The 18917-nt window shown below is 43.7% G+C and overlaps 1 protein-coding gene across 4 annotated transcripts in view; it reads right to left on the reverse strand.

Moving 5' to 3' along the window:
• Positions 1-18917, reverse strand: part of LOC124605597 (proton-coupled amino acid transporter-like protein CG1139) — a 211792-nt gene that overhangs the window by 8140 nt on the left and 184735 nt on the right. For all 4 annotated transcript variants that reach the window (XM_047137389.1, XM_047137385.1, XM_047137388.1 and 1 more), the window contains 4 exons: positions 14646-14730; positions 10088-10369; positions 2529-2707; positions 595-764 (listed from right to left, as the gene is read on the reverse strand). In XM_047137389.1, coding sequence (XP_046993345.1) covers positions 595-764; positions 2529-2707; positions 10088-10369; positions 14646-14730 — 716 coding nt within the window. The remainder of the gene's footprint in view (positions 1-594; positions 765-2528; positions 2708-10087; positions 10370-14645; positions 14731-18917) is intronic.

The raw sequence follows: 18917 nt of genomic DNA on the forward strand, positions 1-18917 counted from the left end.
TCTACGGCCGTGACGGCTATTACAGTTGTTTCAGAGCGATGCACATTACGCCCGAATTCCTTTGGGAATCAGGGTGAGCTGCCAGCACGCGAATGGACAGTGATGCTTCTTGCGTACTACAGGGTGCGAGTGTGGAGCGGATGGCAAGCAACCTAGGATAGCCGACCCGGTGAAGGCGACCCCAAGCGTGAAGTTGGAAATCCTGGTTCGAGTCAAGGTCCAGGCAAAAAGTTACATCTGTCGTCTGTGGATTTATTTCAGAGATTAAATGCGGCTGACGTCGTTGGTTTCTATTAGTTTTTGGCACACTAAACTTGTTAAAACTGAAGTTTTCAAATTTTTTGGCGAGGGAAAATACAGCAGACAGGTCTACAGAGAGATGGAAAAATATCATGAAGGAATAAGAGGTTGGTGGAGCATGTTCTGCGGCGTCCAGGACTAACTGCACGGCAGTGGTGGAAGAATTTAAGGGAGCTTACTCAAAATAGGAGTAACCAACACACGTATATCGGGCAAACACAGTGCACTATAGAAATAATTGGATGTCGGTGCCAGACTGATGATCATACGGTGTCCATGCTATTGCAGACTCACCTGTGAGCATGACTGTGAGGAAGCGGTAGCCGAACTCGGCGGGATTGGCCCAGGCGTGCGGCAGACGCGGCTTCATGCGCCTCATAACGATCTCGGTTGGCACGTAGAACTGCAGCCCGTACGAGAAGATGGTGGCCACGGCGATCAGCACTTTGACGGCTTGCGCCAGCCTGCACGCACACGCAGCACCAGCATTAGTCATAAATCACAACGCAACATCACACACGTGCGCCATTGTCAGCCGCGACTTTACGTTCTGCTGTGGAAGCCTTAGCACAAATTTCTATGATGAAGTAGTGTTAGAGGCGGTATGTGACCTCACATTCAGCCGGAATATTTTTCAGCAGCTGACAAAGTATCTGGAAACCAAATTGACTTGAGTTTCTCTCGGTGGAGCCTAAACCAACTGAATTTTTTTGCAAGAGATTATGAGTGTCGTTTCTTGAATTTACGTTTTGCTGGAACCCAATTCCTTCACTCTCCTCTCTTCACCTTTCCCTCTCCGCCCTTCAGCCTTTTCCCTTCCCCTCAAAGTCATCAAATACTTTCCGCTTTTATACTTTCCCCCATCCACTTGCTCCTTTCTACCTTTTCCGCTCATTCTTTAACTATCACTGCTTTTCACTCTTTCCCTCGTCCAGTCTTCAGAATTTATTTATTAATTTATTTATTTATTTTCACGACGCTAAAATTGCCAGGTTGTAAGTTCGTTACCGTACACGACTTCATGCTGTATAAAATTTTCCGACTCGATGAAATAGTAATATTCTCATTGGGCATCTCTGATTCGTGTTACAAACAAATTTGCTATCGGTTTCGCTTCCATTATCCATGTACCGTCATCTGCTAACGATGCAGAACCGCATGTCAAACAAATAAACAAATAACAGGCGATAACTTGTCTGACGAAACTGCGAAACTCGCATACCGAAATTCCCCTAAATACATCCTGTACTGCCGTTCCCTTCTTTGATTTTAAGAAAATAGATTTAATTATAGACTCATGATGTAAGGGGCGCTCGGAAAGATTCCGTCTGAGAGAGTTGCTGTAGCGTACATGCGACGTAGCGCGATTCCGATACGGGTATATGAGCACCGTCATGTAGCCCATGGGTTAATGCGGATTTCGTGTCTTTCCGACGTGCACGCGGCAAACGTGGAAACGTGGAATATGGCGGCGTTATTACAAAACGAGTCCAATCAGGATCAATGTGCTGTTATTCTTTTCTTAGCTGTCGAAGGACAAACACCAGTGGCTGTAAATCGGAGCATGAAGAACGTGCATGGGGCAACATGTCTGTCGAAAACCAGTGTTGCGGAATGATGCGACAAGGGGGATGCTGCTTCCTGATAACACACGTTACCGTAAAATGCCGTAACGCAGAAGTTCTACCAGCTCAATGGGGTCGACGATTGCCGTCAGAGGAGGACGTGCGGAACGCAGTTACGGACTTCTTCACGCAGCAGCACACGGTGGTTTACCAAACGGGTATCTCAAAACTGGTTGGTCAATGCCACGGCGATTTTGCCTGATTGACATACCGATCATGGATTGTATGGGCTTCTAACAGAAACTTTTTGATCACCCTTTGTACTAACAATTCAACCGAACATCCTGGAAAACACACACACACACACACACACACACACACAGATATATATATATATATATATATATATATATATATATATATATATATATATATATATATATCACATCCTGTAATAACATGCAAGGAAATCGAAGGTAAGAGTAACAGTCTACACCAACATTACTCGAATAAAGAGGAGAAAATATCTATTCGTGGGAGAAAACTGAGAACTGAAAGGTAGAAGGGAAATAAATGACAGTGCATATAAAGACAAATTAAGTATGTGGTGAAGGGAAATACAGATGGAGAACTAGAAATGAGAAAATATATATGGCTTCTTACGGTTCTGCTGATGGCAAATTTAGTGTGATGCTGCCCTCAGTATCGTCTCCGTATTTCAGGTATCCAAAGAAGCCGATGACGGCGTAGAGACCGATGACGATGCCCATGGCGATGTTGAGAACTCCTGGGCAGCCCAGGAAATGCGTCGGGTTCCTCATGCTGTTCTCCACTGGCAGCACCTGCACAGTTGTAGGCCAAGCTGTCAGCACAGAAACCCTTTGCTTTGGAGTGTCTGCGTGCAGCGAGAAGCCAACTAAAACACAATCTGCAAACCGTGGTCTAATTAGATTGTTAAAGGGTGAGGCTGCTGGACAGATTCTAAGTAGATTCCATAACCACTGAAGTGGACCTCCAATTCGCGATACCCAATCGTAGTAGTCACGTGTCCTGTTCACTCATTTCCTCCTGTCAAGCTGTTGCTGTACAGTCCTTTAGCCATACGGTAGATTGCAGTGGCCGCTTTGTACACTCCTGGAAATTGAAATAAGAACACCGTGAATTCATTGTCCCAGGAAGGGGAAACTTTATTGACACATTCCTGGGGTCAGATACATCACATGATCACACTGACAGAACCACAGGCACATAGACACAGGCAACAGAGCATGCACAATTCGGCACTAGTACAGTGTATATCCACCTTTCGCAGCAATGCAGGCTGCTATTCTCCAATGGAGACGATCGTAGAGATGGTGGATGTAGTCCTGTGGAACGGCTTGCCATGCCATTTCCACCTGGCGCCTCAGTTGGACCAGCGTTCATGCTGGACGTGCAGACCGCGTGAGACGACGCTTCATCCAGTCCCAAACATGCTCAATGGGGGACAGATCCGGAGATCTTGCTGGCCAGGGTAGTTGACTTACACCTTCTAGAGCACGTTGGGTGGCACGGGATACATGCGGACGTGCATTGTCCTGTTGGAACAGCAAGTTCCCTTGCCGGTCTAGGAATGGTAGAACGATGGGTTCGATGACGGTTTGGATGTACCGTGCACTATTCAGTGTCCCCTCGACGATCACCAGTGGTGTACGGCCAGTGTAGGAGATCGCTCCCCACACCATGATGCCGGGTGTTGGCCCTGTGTGCCTCGGTCGTATGCAGTCCTGATTGTGGCGCTCACCTGCACGGCGCCAAACACGCTTACGACCATCATTGGCACCAAGGCAGAAGCGACTCTCATCGCTGAAGACGACACGTCTCCATTCGTCCCTCCATTCACGCCTGTCGCGACACCACTGGAGGCGGGCTGCACGATGTTGGGGCGTGAGCGGAAGACGGCCTAACGGTGTGCGGGACCGTAGCCCAGTTTCATGGAGACGGTTGCGAATGGTCCTCGCCGATACCCCAGGAGCAACAGTGTCCCTAATTTGCTGGGAAGTGGCGGTGCGGTCCCCTACGGCACTGCGTAGGATCCTACGGTCTTGGCGTGCATCCGTGCGTCACTGCGGTCCGGTCCCAGGTCGACGGGCACGTGCACCTTCCGCCGACCACTGGCGACAACATCGATGTACTGTGGAGACCTCACGCCCCACGTGTTGAGCAATTCGGCGGTACGTCCACCCGGCCTCCCGCATGCCCACTATACGCCCTCGCTCAAAGTCCGTCAACTGCACATACGGTTCACGTCCACGCTGTCGCGGCATGCTACCAGTGTTAAAGACGGCGATGGAGCTCCGTATGCCACGGCAAACTGGCTGACACTGACGGCGGCGGTGCACAAATGCTGCGCAGCTAGCGCCATTCGACGGCCAACACCGCGGTTCCTGGTGTGTCCGCTGTGCCTTGCGTGTGATCATTGCTTGTACAGCCCTCTCGCAGTGTCCGGAGCAAGTATGGTGGGTCTGACACACCGGTGTCAATGTGTTCTTTTTTCCATTTCCAGGAGTGTATATACGCAGGTCTGCAAAACACAAAAGATTTATTCAAGAATGGAAAGGTGACTTGTTTGGATATCAATAAACCAGACTACTTACACTTCACTTCCAGTTCCCACCATTTGAAAAATCTTGTTTCTATTCATGGAATAAACAAGTTTACTTAAGCCTAAACACTCTGGTCTGTTTAACGTGAGCTCGTCCAAACTCTGATAGGCCGAGCAGTTGCCTCAGCAAAACACGGCAGAGAGATGACCACAACATCGATAGCGTTGTGATACAACAATAAACTGTAAGGAAAGTTGATTGTACCGTTAATTCAAAAGCAGCTACGGCTTTCGCATGGCAGAGCATACTAAGCAATGTTAATCTTACATTCTCCTTTCAAGACAGTGTCCATTGCATTCAATTGTACTTCCAAGTCCTTTACTGTCCCTGACACAATTATTGTGATATCGTCAAACCTCAAGCTTTTAAACTCTTCTCCCTGAAATTTAATCCATACTCGAAATGTTTCTTTCTTTCCTTTACTGCTTGCTCAATGTGTAAATTGAACAAGATCAGAAATAGGCTACAACCTTTTCTCACTCCCTTCTCAATCACATCTTCCCTTTCATGACCTTTCACTCTTTTAGCTGCTGTCTGGTTTCTATAAAAGTTGTAAACAGTCTTTCAATCCCTTGATAGCTTCAGAATTTCAAAGAGAACATTCCTGCCAGCATTGTCAAAAGCTATCTGTACGTCTACAAATTCCATAAACATAGACTTGCCTTTCCTTAACCTATCCTCTAAGAGAAGTTGTATTGTCAGTATTACCCTGCGTGTTCCTACATTTCTCCGGAATCCAGTCAGATCTCTCCTGAGGTCGGCTTCTACCAGCTTTTCCTTTCTTCTGTACAGAATTCTTGTTAGTATTTTGCAACCATGACTCAATAAACTAACAGTTCGTTAATATTCACAATCAGTCAGGACCTGCTGCTTTCTTTAGAACTGGAATTGAAGTCTGAGGTTACTTCAACTGTTTCGTGCACTTTGCACACCAGATGGAATAGTTTTATCATGGCTGGCTTCCCCAATACTGTCAGTAGTTAGGACGAAATGTCATCTACTCCAGAAGCCTTGCTTTGATTTACGTCTGTCAGTGCTCTGTCACATTCTTCTAGCAGTGTCATACCTCCCGTCTTATCTTCATCTATGTCCTTTTTCACTTCTATAATACTGTCTTCATCTCCTGCCTCAGTTGAAATACATTACCTGCCATATGATACAGTAATGCTACAGTACTATGGATGTTCATGCGATCAGAGTAAGTTATCGAAGACCATCATCGATTATTTAATCTGAGAAAAGGCTACTGTATTAACACCTTCACCACATGTCACATAGACCAGTGGTGGTTCCCAGTCTTTGCTGTCTTGTTGACGTTAACTACTTACTACAAGGCAGCGCTCTGAACTACCTGTAAACAGATGGTACCCGATTGTTGCATTGAACGTACTTTCTCCAGACTCTCTCCCACTGAAAACACCAGCTCACGGGTTGTCGAGATACTGACACGCAACCAACCTTGTAAATTGAGTTCATAATGACTGTAAATGAGTCTACGATCATGTTATGACACATTATTTGTGAAGATCCATTTCGATCACACGAATTTCACCGTTAAAAATGCCGGTTTCGGCTAATGCCATCTTCAGATCTGTTACAAATACAAAAAATGGTGTAACTAACTAAGTTCAGTTAGCTGAAACAAAACATATAACAGGCCTAGTGATAAATAAGAAAAAAAATATTTACACGATTGACAACCATGCGTACCAGACATATATTGCATAAAATATTCTGATGTCGGTATCAATATCAAAATCTATATATGTAGGTACATAGTAAACGCTGATGATGGCCTGTATGCGTCCAGTATTTATACAAGTAAATGAGGCCAGTAGAGGACATTACAGGTAATGTACATGAGTAGCCAATATCGTAAATTCGATAGTTAAAATGCAATATGCACAGTCATTAATTGAAATTACTTCATATGGGAAAACGAGCGTTCAAGAAAGAAACACAAACTGCCACACAGTATGGGAGATAGATCCGTACTCAAAATTCACATAAAACACGTAAAGAGTAATAATGCGAAGCTCCTAGCCTTGCAAAGTAAATAACACACAATTGTGTAAAAGGCAGAATAGAAAGTTAAAAGTAACAACACATCTACAAATCGAAACCATAACTATATTTGTAAGGTAATTAACAAAACAGTGACTATTATTTGAAATCTTGATAATCGATGACACATTCAGAGTGGAATCTCTATGATGTCGCTTTATTACTTCTCTGTACGAAGTCCTTTTCCTGTGGCGGAACATGCTGATCACGTAAATATTTTTCTTTTGTATCAATAGGCGTGTTATTGATTTTGCTTCATCCAACTGAACTTTGTTGGTTACAACACTGTTTTTATATTTGTAACAGACCTGAAGATAACAGTAGCCGAAACTGCCAGTTGTGAATTGTAAAATTTGTGCGATCAAGATGAACCTTTACAAATAAACGCCACCAACCGGCAGCTACTACCACTGATGAAGCCTGGCATATAACTGATTTAACATGGAATGACATACTCGTCTGTCATATAAAGTCAGTCAGACTCGATGCGCAGTCTAGTTGAAATCATTGTTGCAGCCAGAGACGGCACCTCTGTGCACTGAAATATTCGTCCTGTATACTCCCAAATGATTTAAAATATCATAATGAAACAATGGAAATTCCACATACAAATATCAATAATGTAGGAAAAGATAGACCGCTACGTACTATGAAAAAGACACACCAAGTTTCAGACAGGCACAATTAAAAGACGCTCACACAAAACGTTGTAGCCTTCATCATCAAAATATAAACAGAGAAACACACACCATTCATACACACAAACAAGCACACCTCATTTACACATGACCGCCTACTCTGGCAGTTCAGACCAAAATGCAATTATCAAGCTGGATGGCAGCAGCAGTCTGGAGGGGGGTGAGGAAGGGGGAGGGATAACAGTGTATGTGTGGAGGGAGGGGGGTGGAAACACAGGAAACTGCACATCATCCGAACCCATCCCCAATTCCACTCCCATTACCAACCCCTTGCCACAAGTATCATATCCCTGTGGAAGATTCAAATGCAAAATCTGCCCAATCCACCCAATCAGCACTTCCTATTCCAGTCCAACTGGTTTATCCTACCCCAACAGGGGCCAGGCCACCTGTGAAAGTAGCCATGTATTTACCAGCTCTGCTGCAATGATTGCACAGGTTTTTATAATTGTATGACTACCAAGCAGCTGACCATCAAGGTGAACAGCCACTGCCAAACTGTGGCCAAGAGCAAAGTAGACCAACCTGTGGCACAACGTGGAGCTGCGCCTAATACACCTGATTTCAATGGTTGCTTCACTACCTGAGCCCCAGGGTCCTCTCCTCCACCACCAACTTTTCTGAACTGTGCAAATGGGAGTTATCCTTACAACACATTCTCTGCTCCCGTAACTATCCCGGCCTCAATCTATGGTAACGTACTGCCCCACACCATTCTTGTCTCACAGCCTCTTTATATGGCAACTCTCCCTACGCACTCTACCTTCCTCACATTTTCACTCCTTTTTTTCCCAAACTACCTGCCCACAACGTCTTGATTGCTGCGCCTGTTGTCGTTTTGGTCCCTGTACATTCTGCCAGACAGAGTTCCACTGTCCCCCACGCACCCCCCCCCCCCCATACATTATTACTTCTTCCCCTTCCCACCCCTTCAAGACTGCTGCTACCACCCACGTGACAGCTGCATTCTGCCCTGAGATGCCGGAGTTGGCGGTCATGTTTGCCTGAGGTGTGCTTCCTTGAGTGTATGAATCGTGTGTGTTTCTCTGTTTCCCTTTTGCTTATGAATGCTGTGGCCAAAATCTTTGTGTGAGTGTCTTTTACTTGTGCCTGTCTTCAACTTAACGTGTCTGCTTTACGGTAAGTGGCAATTTATCTTTTCATACATTGTTAAAATATCGTAATGTATTCTTCCGACGACAGCGTATAAATATCATTATTTGTTGTACTTCCTAGTGTTGCAATTTTAACAGCGTATGTCAAAAGCTGCAAAATACTAACGTGAATTCTTTACAGACCACTGGAAAAACTGGTAGAAGCCGATCGGGGAAGATCAGTTTGGATTCCGCAGAAATGTTGGAACACGTGAGGCAATACTGACCTTACGACTTATCTTAGAAGAAAGATTATGGAAAGGGAAACCTACGTTTCTAGCATTTGTAGACTTAGAGAAAGCTTTTGACAATGTTGACTGGAATACTCTCTTTCAAATTCTGAAGGTGGCAGGAGTAAAATACAGGGAGCGAAGGCTATTTACAATTTGTACAGAAACCTGATGGCAGTTATAAGAGTCGAGGGGCATGAAAAGGAAGCAGTGGTTGGGAAGGGAGTGAGACAGAGTTGTAGCCTCTCCCACATGCTATTCAATCTGTATACTGAGCAAGCAGTAAAGGAAACGAAAGAAAAGTTCGGAGTAGGTATTAAAATCCATGGGGAAGAAATAAAAACTTGAGGTTTGCCGATGACATTGTAATTCTGTCAGAGACAGCAAGGACTTGGAAGAGCAGTTGAACGGAATGGACAGTGTCTTGAAAGGAGGATATAAGATGAACATCAACAGAAGCAAAACGAGGATAATGGAATGTAGTCGAATTAAGTCGGGTGACGCTGAGGGAATTAGATTATGAAATGAGACACTTAAAGTAGTAAAGGAGTTTTGCTATTTGAGGAGCAAAATAACTGATGATGGTCGAAGTAGAGAGGATATAAAATGAAGACTGGCAATGGCAAGGAAAGCGTTTCTGAAGAAGAGAAATTTGTTAACATCGAGTATTGATTTAAGTGTCAGGAAGTCGTTTCTGAAAATATTTGTATGGAGTGTAGCCATGTATGGAAGTGAAACATGGACGATAATGGTTTGGACAAGAAGAGAATAGAAGCTTTCGAAATGTGGTGCTACACAAGAAAGCTGAAGATTAGATGGGTAGATAACATAACTAATGAGGAGGTATTGAATAGAATTGGGGAGGAGTTTGTGGCACAACTTGACTAGAAGAAGGGATCGGTTGGTAGGACATGTTCTGAGGCATCAAGGGATCACCAATTTAGTACTGGAGGGCAGCGTGGAGGGACACCAAGAGATGAATACACTAAGCAGATTTATAAGGATGTAGGCTGCAGTAGGTACTGGGAGATGAAGAAGCTTGCACAGGATAGAGTAGAATGGAGAGCGGCATCAAACATACAGCCTGGAACCGAGCGACCGCTACGGCCGCAGGTTCGAATCCTGCCTCGGGCATGGATGTGTGTGATGTCCTTAGGTTAGTTGGGTTTAATTAGTTCTAAGTTCTAGGCGACTGATGACTTCAGAAGTTAAGTCGCATAGTGCTCAGAGCCATTTGAACCATTTGCATCAAACCAGTCTCAGTACTGAAGACGACAACAATAACAACAACATGTCAAAGGCGAGGGGGAGCCTTTCAGAGACGTCTCTCCAGTGTTGCCAAAACGATATTGGTAATTCTAATCCGACATGACAGGACGATCGGCATTTCGATGCAAGCTGCAGTGTGCGGTCCTGGTTCGCGCAACTCACCACGCCGATGCCCTCGACAGCGAAGATGACGGTGCTGAAGAAGAGCGGCAGCTGGCCGATGCTGGAGAAGGAGTCGCGGCTGGAGAGCGGCGGCAGGTCAGTGAAGATGTAGTACAGCGTGATGGCGAAGCTGACGCAGATGAGCAGGTTGGCGACGGCCGAGAACGGCGCCAGGAACTTGAGCTGCCGGATCATGCACAGCGGCAGCAGCAGCGGCGCCGTCGCCACGATGTACAGCCGCACGTCGAAGTTCGCGTCCTCCGGGAAGTAGAAGACCAGCACCTGCGGGCACAGCGAAGTGGCGGTCAGTCTTACACTTACATAGCTCTCAAGTTTGATACCTGAAACCACAGCCACTCTTCCTCAATTGCTATTATAATTTTGTTTATCATACAGATAATCAATACACCGATGGAAATAACTGCAGCCGCGCGGGATTAGCCGAGCGGTCTTAGCGCTGCAGTCATGGACTGTGCGGCTGGTCCCGGCGTAGGTTCGAGTCGTCTCTCGGGCCTGGGTGTGTGTGTTTGGATAATTTAGGTTAAGTATGGTTCAAATGGCACTGAGCACTATGCGACTTAACTTCTGAGGTAATCAGTCGCCTAGAACCTAGAACTAATTAAACCTAACTAATCTAAGAACATCACACACATCCATGCCCGAGGAAGGATTCGAACCTGTGACCGGAGCGGTCGCTCGGCTCCAGACTGTAGCGCCTAGAACCGCACGGCCACGCCGGCCGGCATTACGTAAAGTAGTGCGTAAGCTTAGGGACTGATGACCTTAGAAGTAAAGTCTCATAAGATTTCACACACATTTAAATTTGAAATAAATGCAACTCCAAAAAATTATTAATGTTGAGGCAATGCCAAACCACCTCCGCTATGACCTTGCCTAGTCGGCGCTACGGGTCTCGCTCATCGTCCCCTATGCTCCTCGGAGTATGGGACCTCATCATCATCATCATCAAAAATGTTCATATGCGTGTGAAATCTTATGGGAGTTAACTGCTAAGGTCATCAGTCCCTAAGCTTACACCTTACACACTACTTAACCTAAATTATCCTAAGTACAAACACACACACCCATGCCCGAGGGAGGTCTCGAACCTCCGCCGGGACCAGCCGCACAGTCCTGGACTTCAGTGCGCTAGACCGCTCGGCTAATCCCGCGCGTCATCATCATCATCATCATCATCATCATCAATGAAATTTCAGTAATGCATTTCGCTAGGTAACATGTTTAAGTGTTTGACATTGCAAGATCATTGGTAAATATAAGCGCGATGCGAAAATTTGGAAATTTGTGGTAAGATCTTAACGGACCAGACTGCTGTGGTCATCGGTCCGTAAGCTTACACACTACGTAATCTAACTTACACTAACTTATGCCACGGACAACGCACACACCCATGCCCGAGTGAGGACTCCAACCTCCAACGGAAGGAGCCGCGAGGACCGCGACAAGGCGCCCAAGACCGCGCGGCTACCCCACGCGGCTGCGCTATGCCAGCTGGTGCAGATATGAAATGCTAGCACCTTTGTAACCATTGTAACTGCCAGAACGTTTCGAGTGTAAGCATACAAATAAGCGTACATTGCGTTGTACAGGTGCCGGATGTCATTTTGTAGGATGGGGTTCCATGTGTGTTGCATTTAGTTCATCAAAATATGGGCGATTAATGCTGGATGAGCCGGCCGTGGTGGCCGAGCGATTCTAGGCGCTTCAGTCTGGAACCGCGCGACGGCTAAGGTCGCAGGTTCGAATCCTGCCTCGGGCATGGATGTGTGTGATGTTCTTAGGCTAGTTAGGTTTAAGTAGTTCTAAGTTCTAGGGGACTGATGACCTCAGATGTTAAGTCCAATAATGCTCAGAGCCATTTGAACCATTTTGAATGCTGAGTGGTCGTCTGACAATGTCCCATATTTGTTAGTGATCGAGAACATGTCGGTTTACAAAAGCGTTATTTGACGAGCGTTATCCTGGTGGAAAAGAAGCCTTGGGATACCGTTCACGAATGGCAGCGCAATAAGTGGAATCATAAGGCTGACATACAAATTTGCCGTGAAAAGGGTGGGCTAAAACGTGCCGTTATTCTTTTCTTGGCTACCGAAGAACAAACACCGGTAGACATCCACTGGAGAATGAGAAAAGTGCATGTGGTAGCATGTATGCCAAAGAAGGTCATTGTGGAACGGTGCGTCGAGTTCTGTGATTATCGAAATTCGACAAATGCTGCCGGTCGATCTGGGAAGGTACGCCAACTCAAGTGGTAGACGTTCGAGCCCCCACCCTATAGTCCTGATCTACCCCCAAGTGATTATCACACCTTTTGTCCTCTAGAGAAGGCCTTCATGGGTCTTCGATTCCTGTTGTACGAAGGTGGTTACAAACTTCTTCACACAGTAGGAGACAGTGTTCTACCACATACGTATTTACAGCCTAGTGCGTCAGTGGTATGATTGCCTCAATACTCTTGGCAGTTTTGCTTGATTGTCACGCCAGTTCTGGTCTGTACGGCCTTCGATCGGAAAGCTGTTAGCAGAGGTACACTTGTGGCGCCATTCGTTACGTCACGAGTGGCGCCACTAGTGTCCCTCGGCTAATAACAGCCTTATTTACAATTACAGGTCTGCGATATATCTCTTCTGCAAGACATACAGAAAACAGACGTATATCGGTGTACAGAACACCCCTCAAAGTTTGTAACTTACATTACGAGTGTTCAATATGGGCACCATTTGTGGCATGGCAAACGTCAATAGGTGCGTGTGATTAGTTTATCCCCTGATACATGCCTTTTTTTCTCTATGTCTTTTAGTTTTTTCACAGGTATAAATAACCCTGTATTTCTATGCTTCTTAATCTTTTTGTGCAACCATTAGATCTTTTGTAGACAGTAGTTGAATACATTTTAAGTTTGCAATTGACTGTATGTCACAGATAGGCATTTCAGTGGACATATCTCGCTTGTACTGGGTATAAAATGCAGACATTTTTATATTTGGTACTTCAGTATGTTTTGTGTGTTTTGTGATCTTTTTTCTCTGTATCTGACAGTCTTCCCACAAACGCGTCACAAACTTTACGATCTGATGTTTTCTGCATGGCCTGGATGCACTACTGAGTAGACTACGTTTGTTACTACAGACTAACCGTTTTGCGTCGACGCGTCCACACTTCAACACCCCTCCTGCTGCCTGGGGGAAAATAAGCATGTATACTTTTAGGTACGACCCAACCTGTAAAACAAACGAATTCTACTATCTTTAATTATTAGTCTGCAAGTGACGCACATACAGACGTGACATTGTTCAGTACACCATCCTCAGTCGGCAATAGAAATATCTGGACTTATATCCGTTGCGTGTGTGTGCGTGTGTTTGTATTTATTTATTTTTATTTCCAACATTTTTAAAAGTTTTATACTAAGCTATTGGTAAATTGTGATTTACGTATTGAACATATTTTTCTTTATGGCCTTCTGCATATTATTCCTGGGGAGAAAGTATGCTCTTTCTTTCCTTATTGTGGCATAAGATTGCCATGTTTCTTCCATTGTAGTGGTTACTTGCTTATATCTGGTGTTCTGAAGATGCGGAACGGATAAATTCATTCTTCAACGCCAGTTTGAGTTCTTTGTAACTACCTTATACTACAAGTTACAAAATTTTTCTTTAAAAAATTATTAACGTTTTCTAAAAACTTGTGGAAACAGCATTAGCTGTTAATAATCGTTTATTCCAAGGTTATACTCGGCCGGTATCCACCTTGGGTGGAAAAATATAGGTAACAAACGTTAGCGTTAAAACAGTCCCGTCTCCCAACGTTCAGTGCTGCAGAACCAGTGGAACTAGTAAAATGTCACATGAAGATATAGAAACTGGTAGTTCGTTAATATTCAACACTTGGCTGTGTCTACACCCTAATGTGGCGGTGTGCTCTTTCTAGTGCAAGGATAACCATGTTCCTTTTCTCTATAAATAACAAGACCTCTGCTAAATATTGCTTCATTTCGTGCTCTCATTGTATGTAAGAGCAAGTTACCGACAAAGAGTTGCCTTATTAACAAATATCTCTCGTTTTCCGCCAATGAAACACTTGCAGTGGCCTGAATAATAGAAAGTGCATCAAGTACCTGTATATGTTCTGTGTGATTCTACTGCATTTTATCACGTCATATCAACTGTTATCACTGTCAACTGCACCAACAGACCACAATGGAGACAGAAGTTGATGACCACACAAATAATAGCATTATTCGTTTCCGGAACTGACCTGTTATTCAGTCCACCTGTCGACAAAATTTTGAACGAATATCCTCTCTGTACCGTTGCCATCCAGAGACAGTAATTGGTAGTCGTCACTCGGTGATTGATTGTGACTGCTGAGGGTGATGCCCAAATGCACTTCGTGGGCCTGCGGTCTCCGGCACGAGAGCGGAATACAGGTGTCACACTTGTGGTGGCCTTTGTGCAAAGACGTCACGTAGCCTCAACTGTACGTGTCCGAGAAGCTCTAAGAAGCGAACGTGGGGCTAATCCAGTGTCCTGCTTACCTGTCGCACCGACGTGGCGATGAAGACGATGTAGACGCAGACCATGCTGTAGTAGGTCGCCAGCAGTAGCACGTCCACCGCGTTGCTGTAACAGAGAGGGCGTGGTCAGAGGCGTTCACAGTAACGTACAGTCCTATTTAAGGACAGCAATGCGCTTGTTATTCATGCGCCACCTTAATTCACGTTTGGCGGAATGCCTGAAACACAAAACAATTCTTATAATGAAATCTAGATCTTTCGCTGCTTACAGGCGTTGATAAATATCAATGGGGACAGTTGAAAAATGTGTGCCCCGACCGGGACTCGAACGCGGGACCTAGGGTTTTATATTACTGTGAGATTTCGTCAAAACTGCTGCGTTGTTAATTGCTTGATCACTTGCGAAAAACTGAGCTTCTGTGTTGAACTAAGACAGTGTTATATCGTATACATTATTTCTACTCGTCTCACGGACATATGTAAAATATTTTTAACCATTGGCTTCTCCGTACAACTTCTAAATTGTACAGAGAATCTCCCACAGTGACGGGGATTTAGCAGATCCTGAGAAAATTGTGTGGTACAGTGAGTGACTTAAACACTGGCTCTCTTATGTAAAGGATGATTTTCCTTAATGTTGCTGTTTCAAAACACTGAAAAATAATACCAGTGCTCAGAATGACGTCAGATTTGAACGGAATATTGTCAAAGAAGGGAAAAACGTTACGGAATTTAAAAAAAAGAAAAAGGAAAAAACACCGAAAATTTTACCTCCACATGGCGTTGTAATCGGCAGAATATGAAAAATAAATGACGTGGAGGTGTTTGTTATTTGGTTTCTGGCCTCAGGACAAGTTGCTTTTTATGCGGTGTTTTGCCTCAGGACAATTTTTCCTATCGGATGTCCTACGACCTTGACGTGGTGGATGGGCGCAAACAGTGCCACAGCTGTTGAATGTCAAACTTGAGCCGGCAGGCACGTTGCAGAGTAAGGTATGTCCACCTCACACCATAAAGTTCGCATTATGGTTCATTTGTCATTTGTAGCCCAACTGATTTACGTTATGGTGCTTACAGCGCAAACTAGAGAGAAAATTTTGGTCAATTGTTTTTTGTTTCCATAACGTTTTCCAATTAATAATAGTCAGGTCAAATTTGACATTTCTCTGATCAACGGTTCTTTTCTTTACAGAGCTTTCAAACTGGAACTTATAATCACCTAGTATATTTAGCCTTTGTGCGAGACGTAGCAGGGTGGCTCCAAAGTTAGAGCAGTGTCCTTGAAATGTAGCTCTAATAGAAATAAGAAGCAAAATGACTTTAATCGATAAGGATGATTTTTTTGTGTGACTGCGATCAAGACATAGTATTAAGGCACAGTCACAATGATAAATCTCGTACTTAGTTTTCTGAGGCAGTGAAATTTTTGATTCGGTTTTAGATGTGTTATCGGGTGGCTGTTATGTTCTGCACAATTTTTTCTTATATCTCTCATCTTACTCTAATATTGCGTCAACAAACACTGATAACACGTTGATTCCTTCTACTCTGCTATACCCTAATTTTAAAAATTTTAATATTTATTTTCGTACATTCACTGAAAGGCAGCAGAATTAGAGGCAATTCCCTTCTGGCACATGGCGGGCATCTCTCCCTGGTATCCTCGGCTACTGGCCAAAGAATACAAAAATGGGTGCGGGCGTACGGCACTGTTAAATGAAAGACGCTGAAGTAGTTCTTTGGATGTATCGTTAAAAAGGCTTTCGTTCTTCGTGTGCAGGACCGGCTAGTCAACGTGCTCAGCCGACGGACGAATATGCCTGTCAACAGTGTCAATCACTCCATGACACTCTGTGAAGAGGTTTGGAACTGAAGCCTGGGAAAAGTCTGACCATTCGAATGTTTAGGCACTATCTCCTATTCGAGACCAAACGCTATCGATGAAAAATTTATCTATCAACAGGATACAAGCCAGGTGTACGTGACAAGTTCCTAAAATAGTGCCGCAATCAAATATGCGAAATCTCGTACTTTGCCCTCCTGGGTTGGCACAGCCACTCACACGATGGCTACATAGCCAGGTATCGATTACGTACCTCTAGAGCGAGAGATAAAGCGCTGTCTCTCGATATGTCATCAGTATCTAATCAAGCTGATCATCAGAACGCAATATTACCGAAAAGTGTGCGACATCTTGCAAAGTGCTTCTAATTTGGTTGATAGTTGTTAAATTGTAGCAAGGAAAAGTGTAAAGTATCCTGAGAGGGGACTATGCGAATCAACAAGAAAAATTTATGTAGCAATTATTTATGTTTCTTCTGAGCTGTTATTACCCAGAGTCAAGTTTAACGCGATGTCGACACATTGTAACGGATCCTCTCGCTTTTAGTAACCGAAATCGTCGTACACATCCGCTTTCTGTTGACATAAATACCGCCAATGCTTAACACATATTGGAGCAGTGTTTGTGCAGTACCACTTCCGCTACTTGCAACGACTACTTTATTCGCTAAGACACCGCGTGTAGCAATATTAGGGTCCATATGATTCTGGAAGTGCCTGAATTTTCGATTCCTATCGTTTCCCTGAATCACTTCAAATGAATTTCGAAATGGCTTTTCCGAAAAGAACGGAACTGGCTTACTACTTCATTCTTATTTGGTCTGGGCTAGTACTTGGATGGCGTTATCTTTGACGGGATATTAACTTCTGATCTTTCTTCCTCATTGTCTGAATAATACTGTGGAATAACGTTGAACACCCCATACGAGCAAATGCTTACAACTCAGAAATCGCTTCAACAACTGTTAGGAGTAACTGAGGAGCAATTTGTCGACTTGCATGTTTGTTTCGAATGGAAGTCGTTGGACACTGATTCGACAGCTTATGACTACTGCGAAACGACGTTTCAGACTATGTGAAATGCATAGAACACAGCTCAAAATTAATACAGATTTCTGAAGCGGGAACGTCAAGATAGTTGTCAAACGTGGTAAATGTAATTACCATAGGCCACCGAGATCTAAACTGTTCTTATAAAGAGTTTACTCACTTACAAACTGAAGTTTGGTTCACTTTGACTGACAGCCAAGACTTTTATTCATAATTCTTCCAATTTTAGGCAGAAATTTTCAGTGTATAAAAATAGAGTATGCATACAGTCTTTGGAAAGACGCTAAAGAAAGGAGAAAATGGTACGTAGAAACCTTGTTATTGAAAAAGCATTCTACAATGGCGCATGATATGTTAGAACTTGTCACCTAATGAGAAATGTTCATATTTACACAAGATGCAGAGTTCAAAATGTTCTCCTCTTGTTTTTATACACATATAAAGACGCCCGAACATTGGTTGTCGAAACAAAGAATTTCAAAATGGTGTCGAAAAGTTTCACAAAACAGAAGATGTGACATCTTTACATGTCGACTGTTCACTGGATAACGTCAACTAAAGTTCCAGGTCATTGAGGCCAGATGAATGCATAAGAATTGAACTGGTCCATCCATGTTTAACTGTACCACTTCGTGGAAAACAGCTAAATCGCTTATAGAGTGGGTTACACTCCTAGGAAATTCCGAAGGCGTCTATAACCAAGTTAACTTTTATCAGTAATAACACAAAAAGTTTTCCTTCACTAATGACTAAAAAATGAAGCATTTTCGGATAAATGTTTACTCCAATTTTTTGTTTATTTTGGCGTACAAATTTTTGAAAGTATTTTTTATAGACTCTCAATCGAAAACCAACATTAAAATTTGTGAAAAAACAACATGAATACTTGACGTTTTCCTTGTGCACTTGTAGTCACAATAGCGACGTGTAATTTTATGTGGGATCACTGTTCGATCAACGATCACGCCAGATTCCATCAGGATCTTTTGCTTACAGTACATATAACTGAAAGCTTACGGTTTTTCAGTCACTAACCTTTGTATCATGTAACATTCAAGTATTATTTCGTGCATAGCATAGTGAGCGTCAGTGTTTGGTGCCGTCTACAGACAGCAACTTACAAATCTCAGCAGATGTAAGGTTATATTTTTCCTGTAATCCGAAAGAGCTTTTGCAACTCCGGATAATACTAGTACGATATTTGAAACATTATGACCGACTCGAACTGTTATTTTCATCCTGATATCCTGTTACAACTTTGCTACACATCAAGCGTGTTTATCATCCATTTAAATAACATGGTTTTAACTTATTTTTGTCATTAAGCAGTTCCATTGAAACTGAACCTGTTACACCATTTCACTTACGCACGTCTCAAAAAGCAGCTCTGAAAGAATGGGA

This window comes from Schistocerca americana, chromosome 3 (assembly GCF_021461395.2).
Source record: "Schistocerca americana isolate TAMUIC-IGC-003095 chromosome 3, iqSchAmer2.1, whole genome shotgun sequence".
NCBI lineage: Eukaryota > Metazoa > Arthropoda > Insecta > Orthoptera > Acrididae > Schistocerca > Schistocerca americana.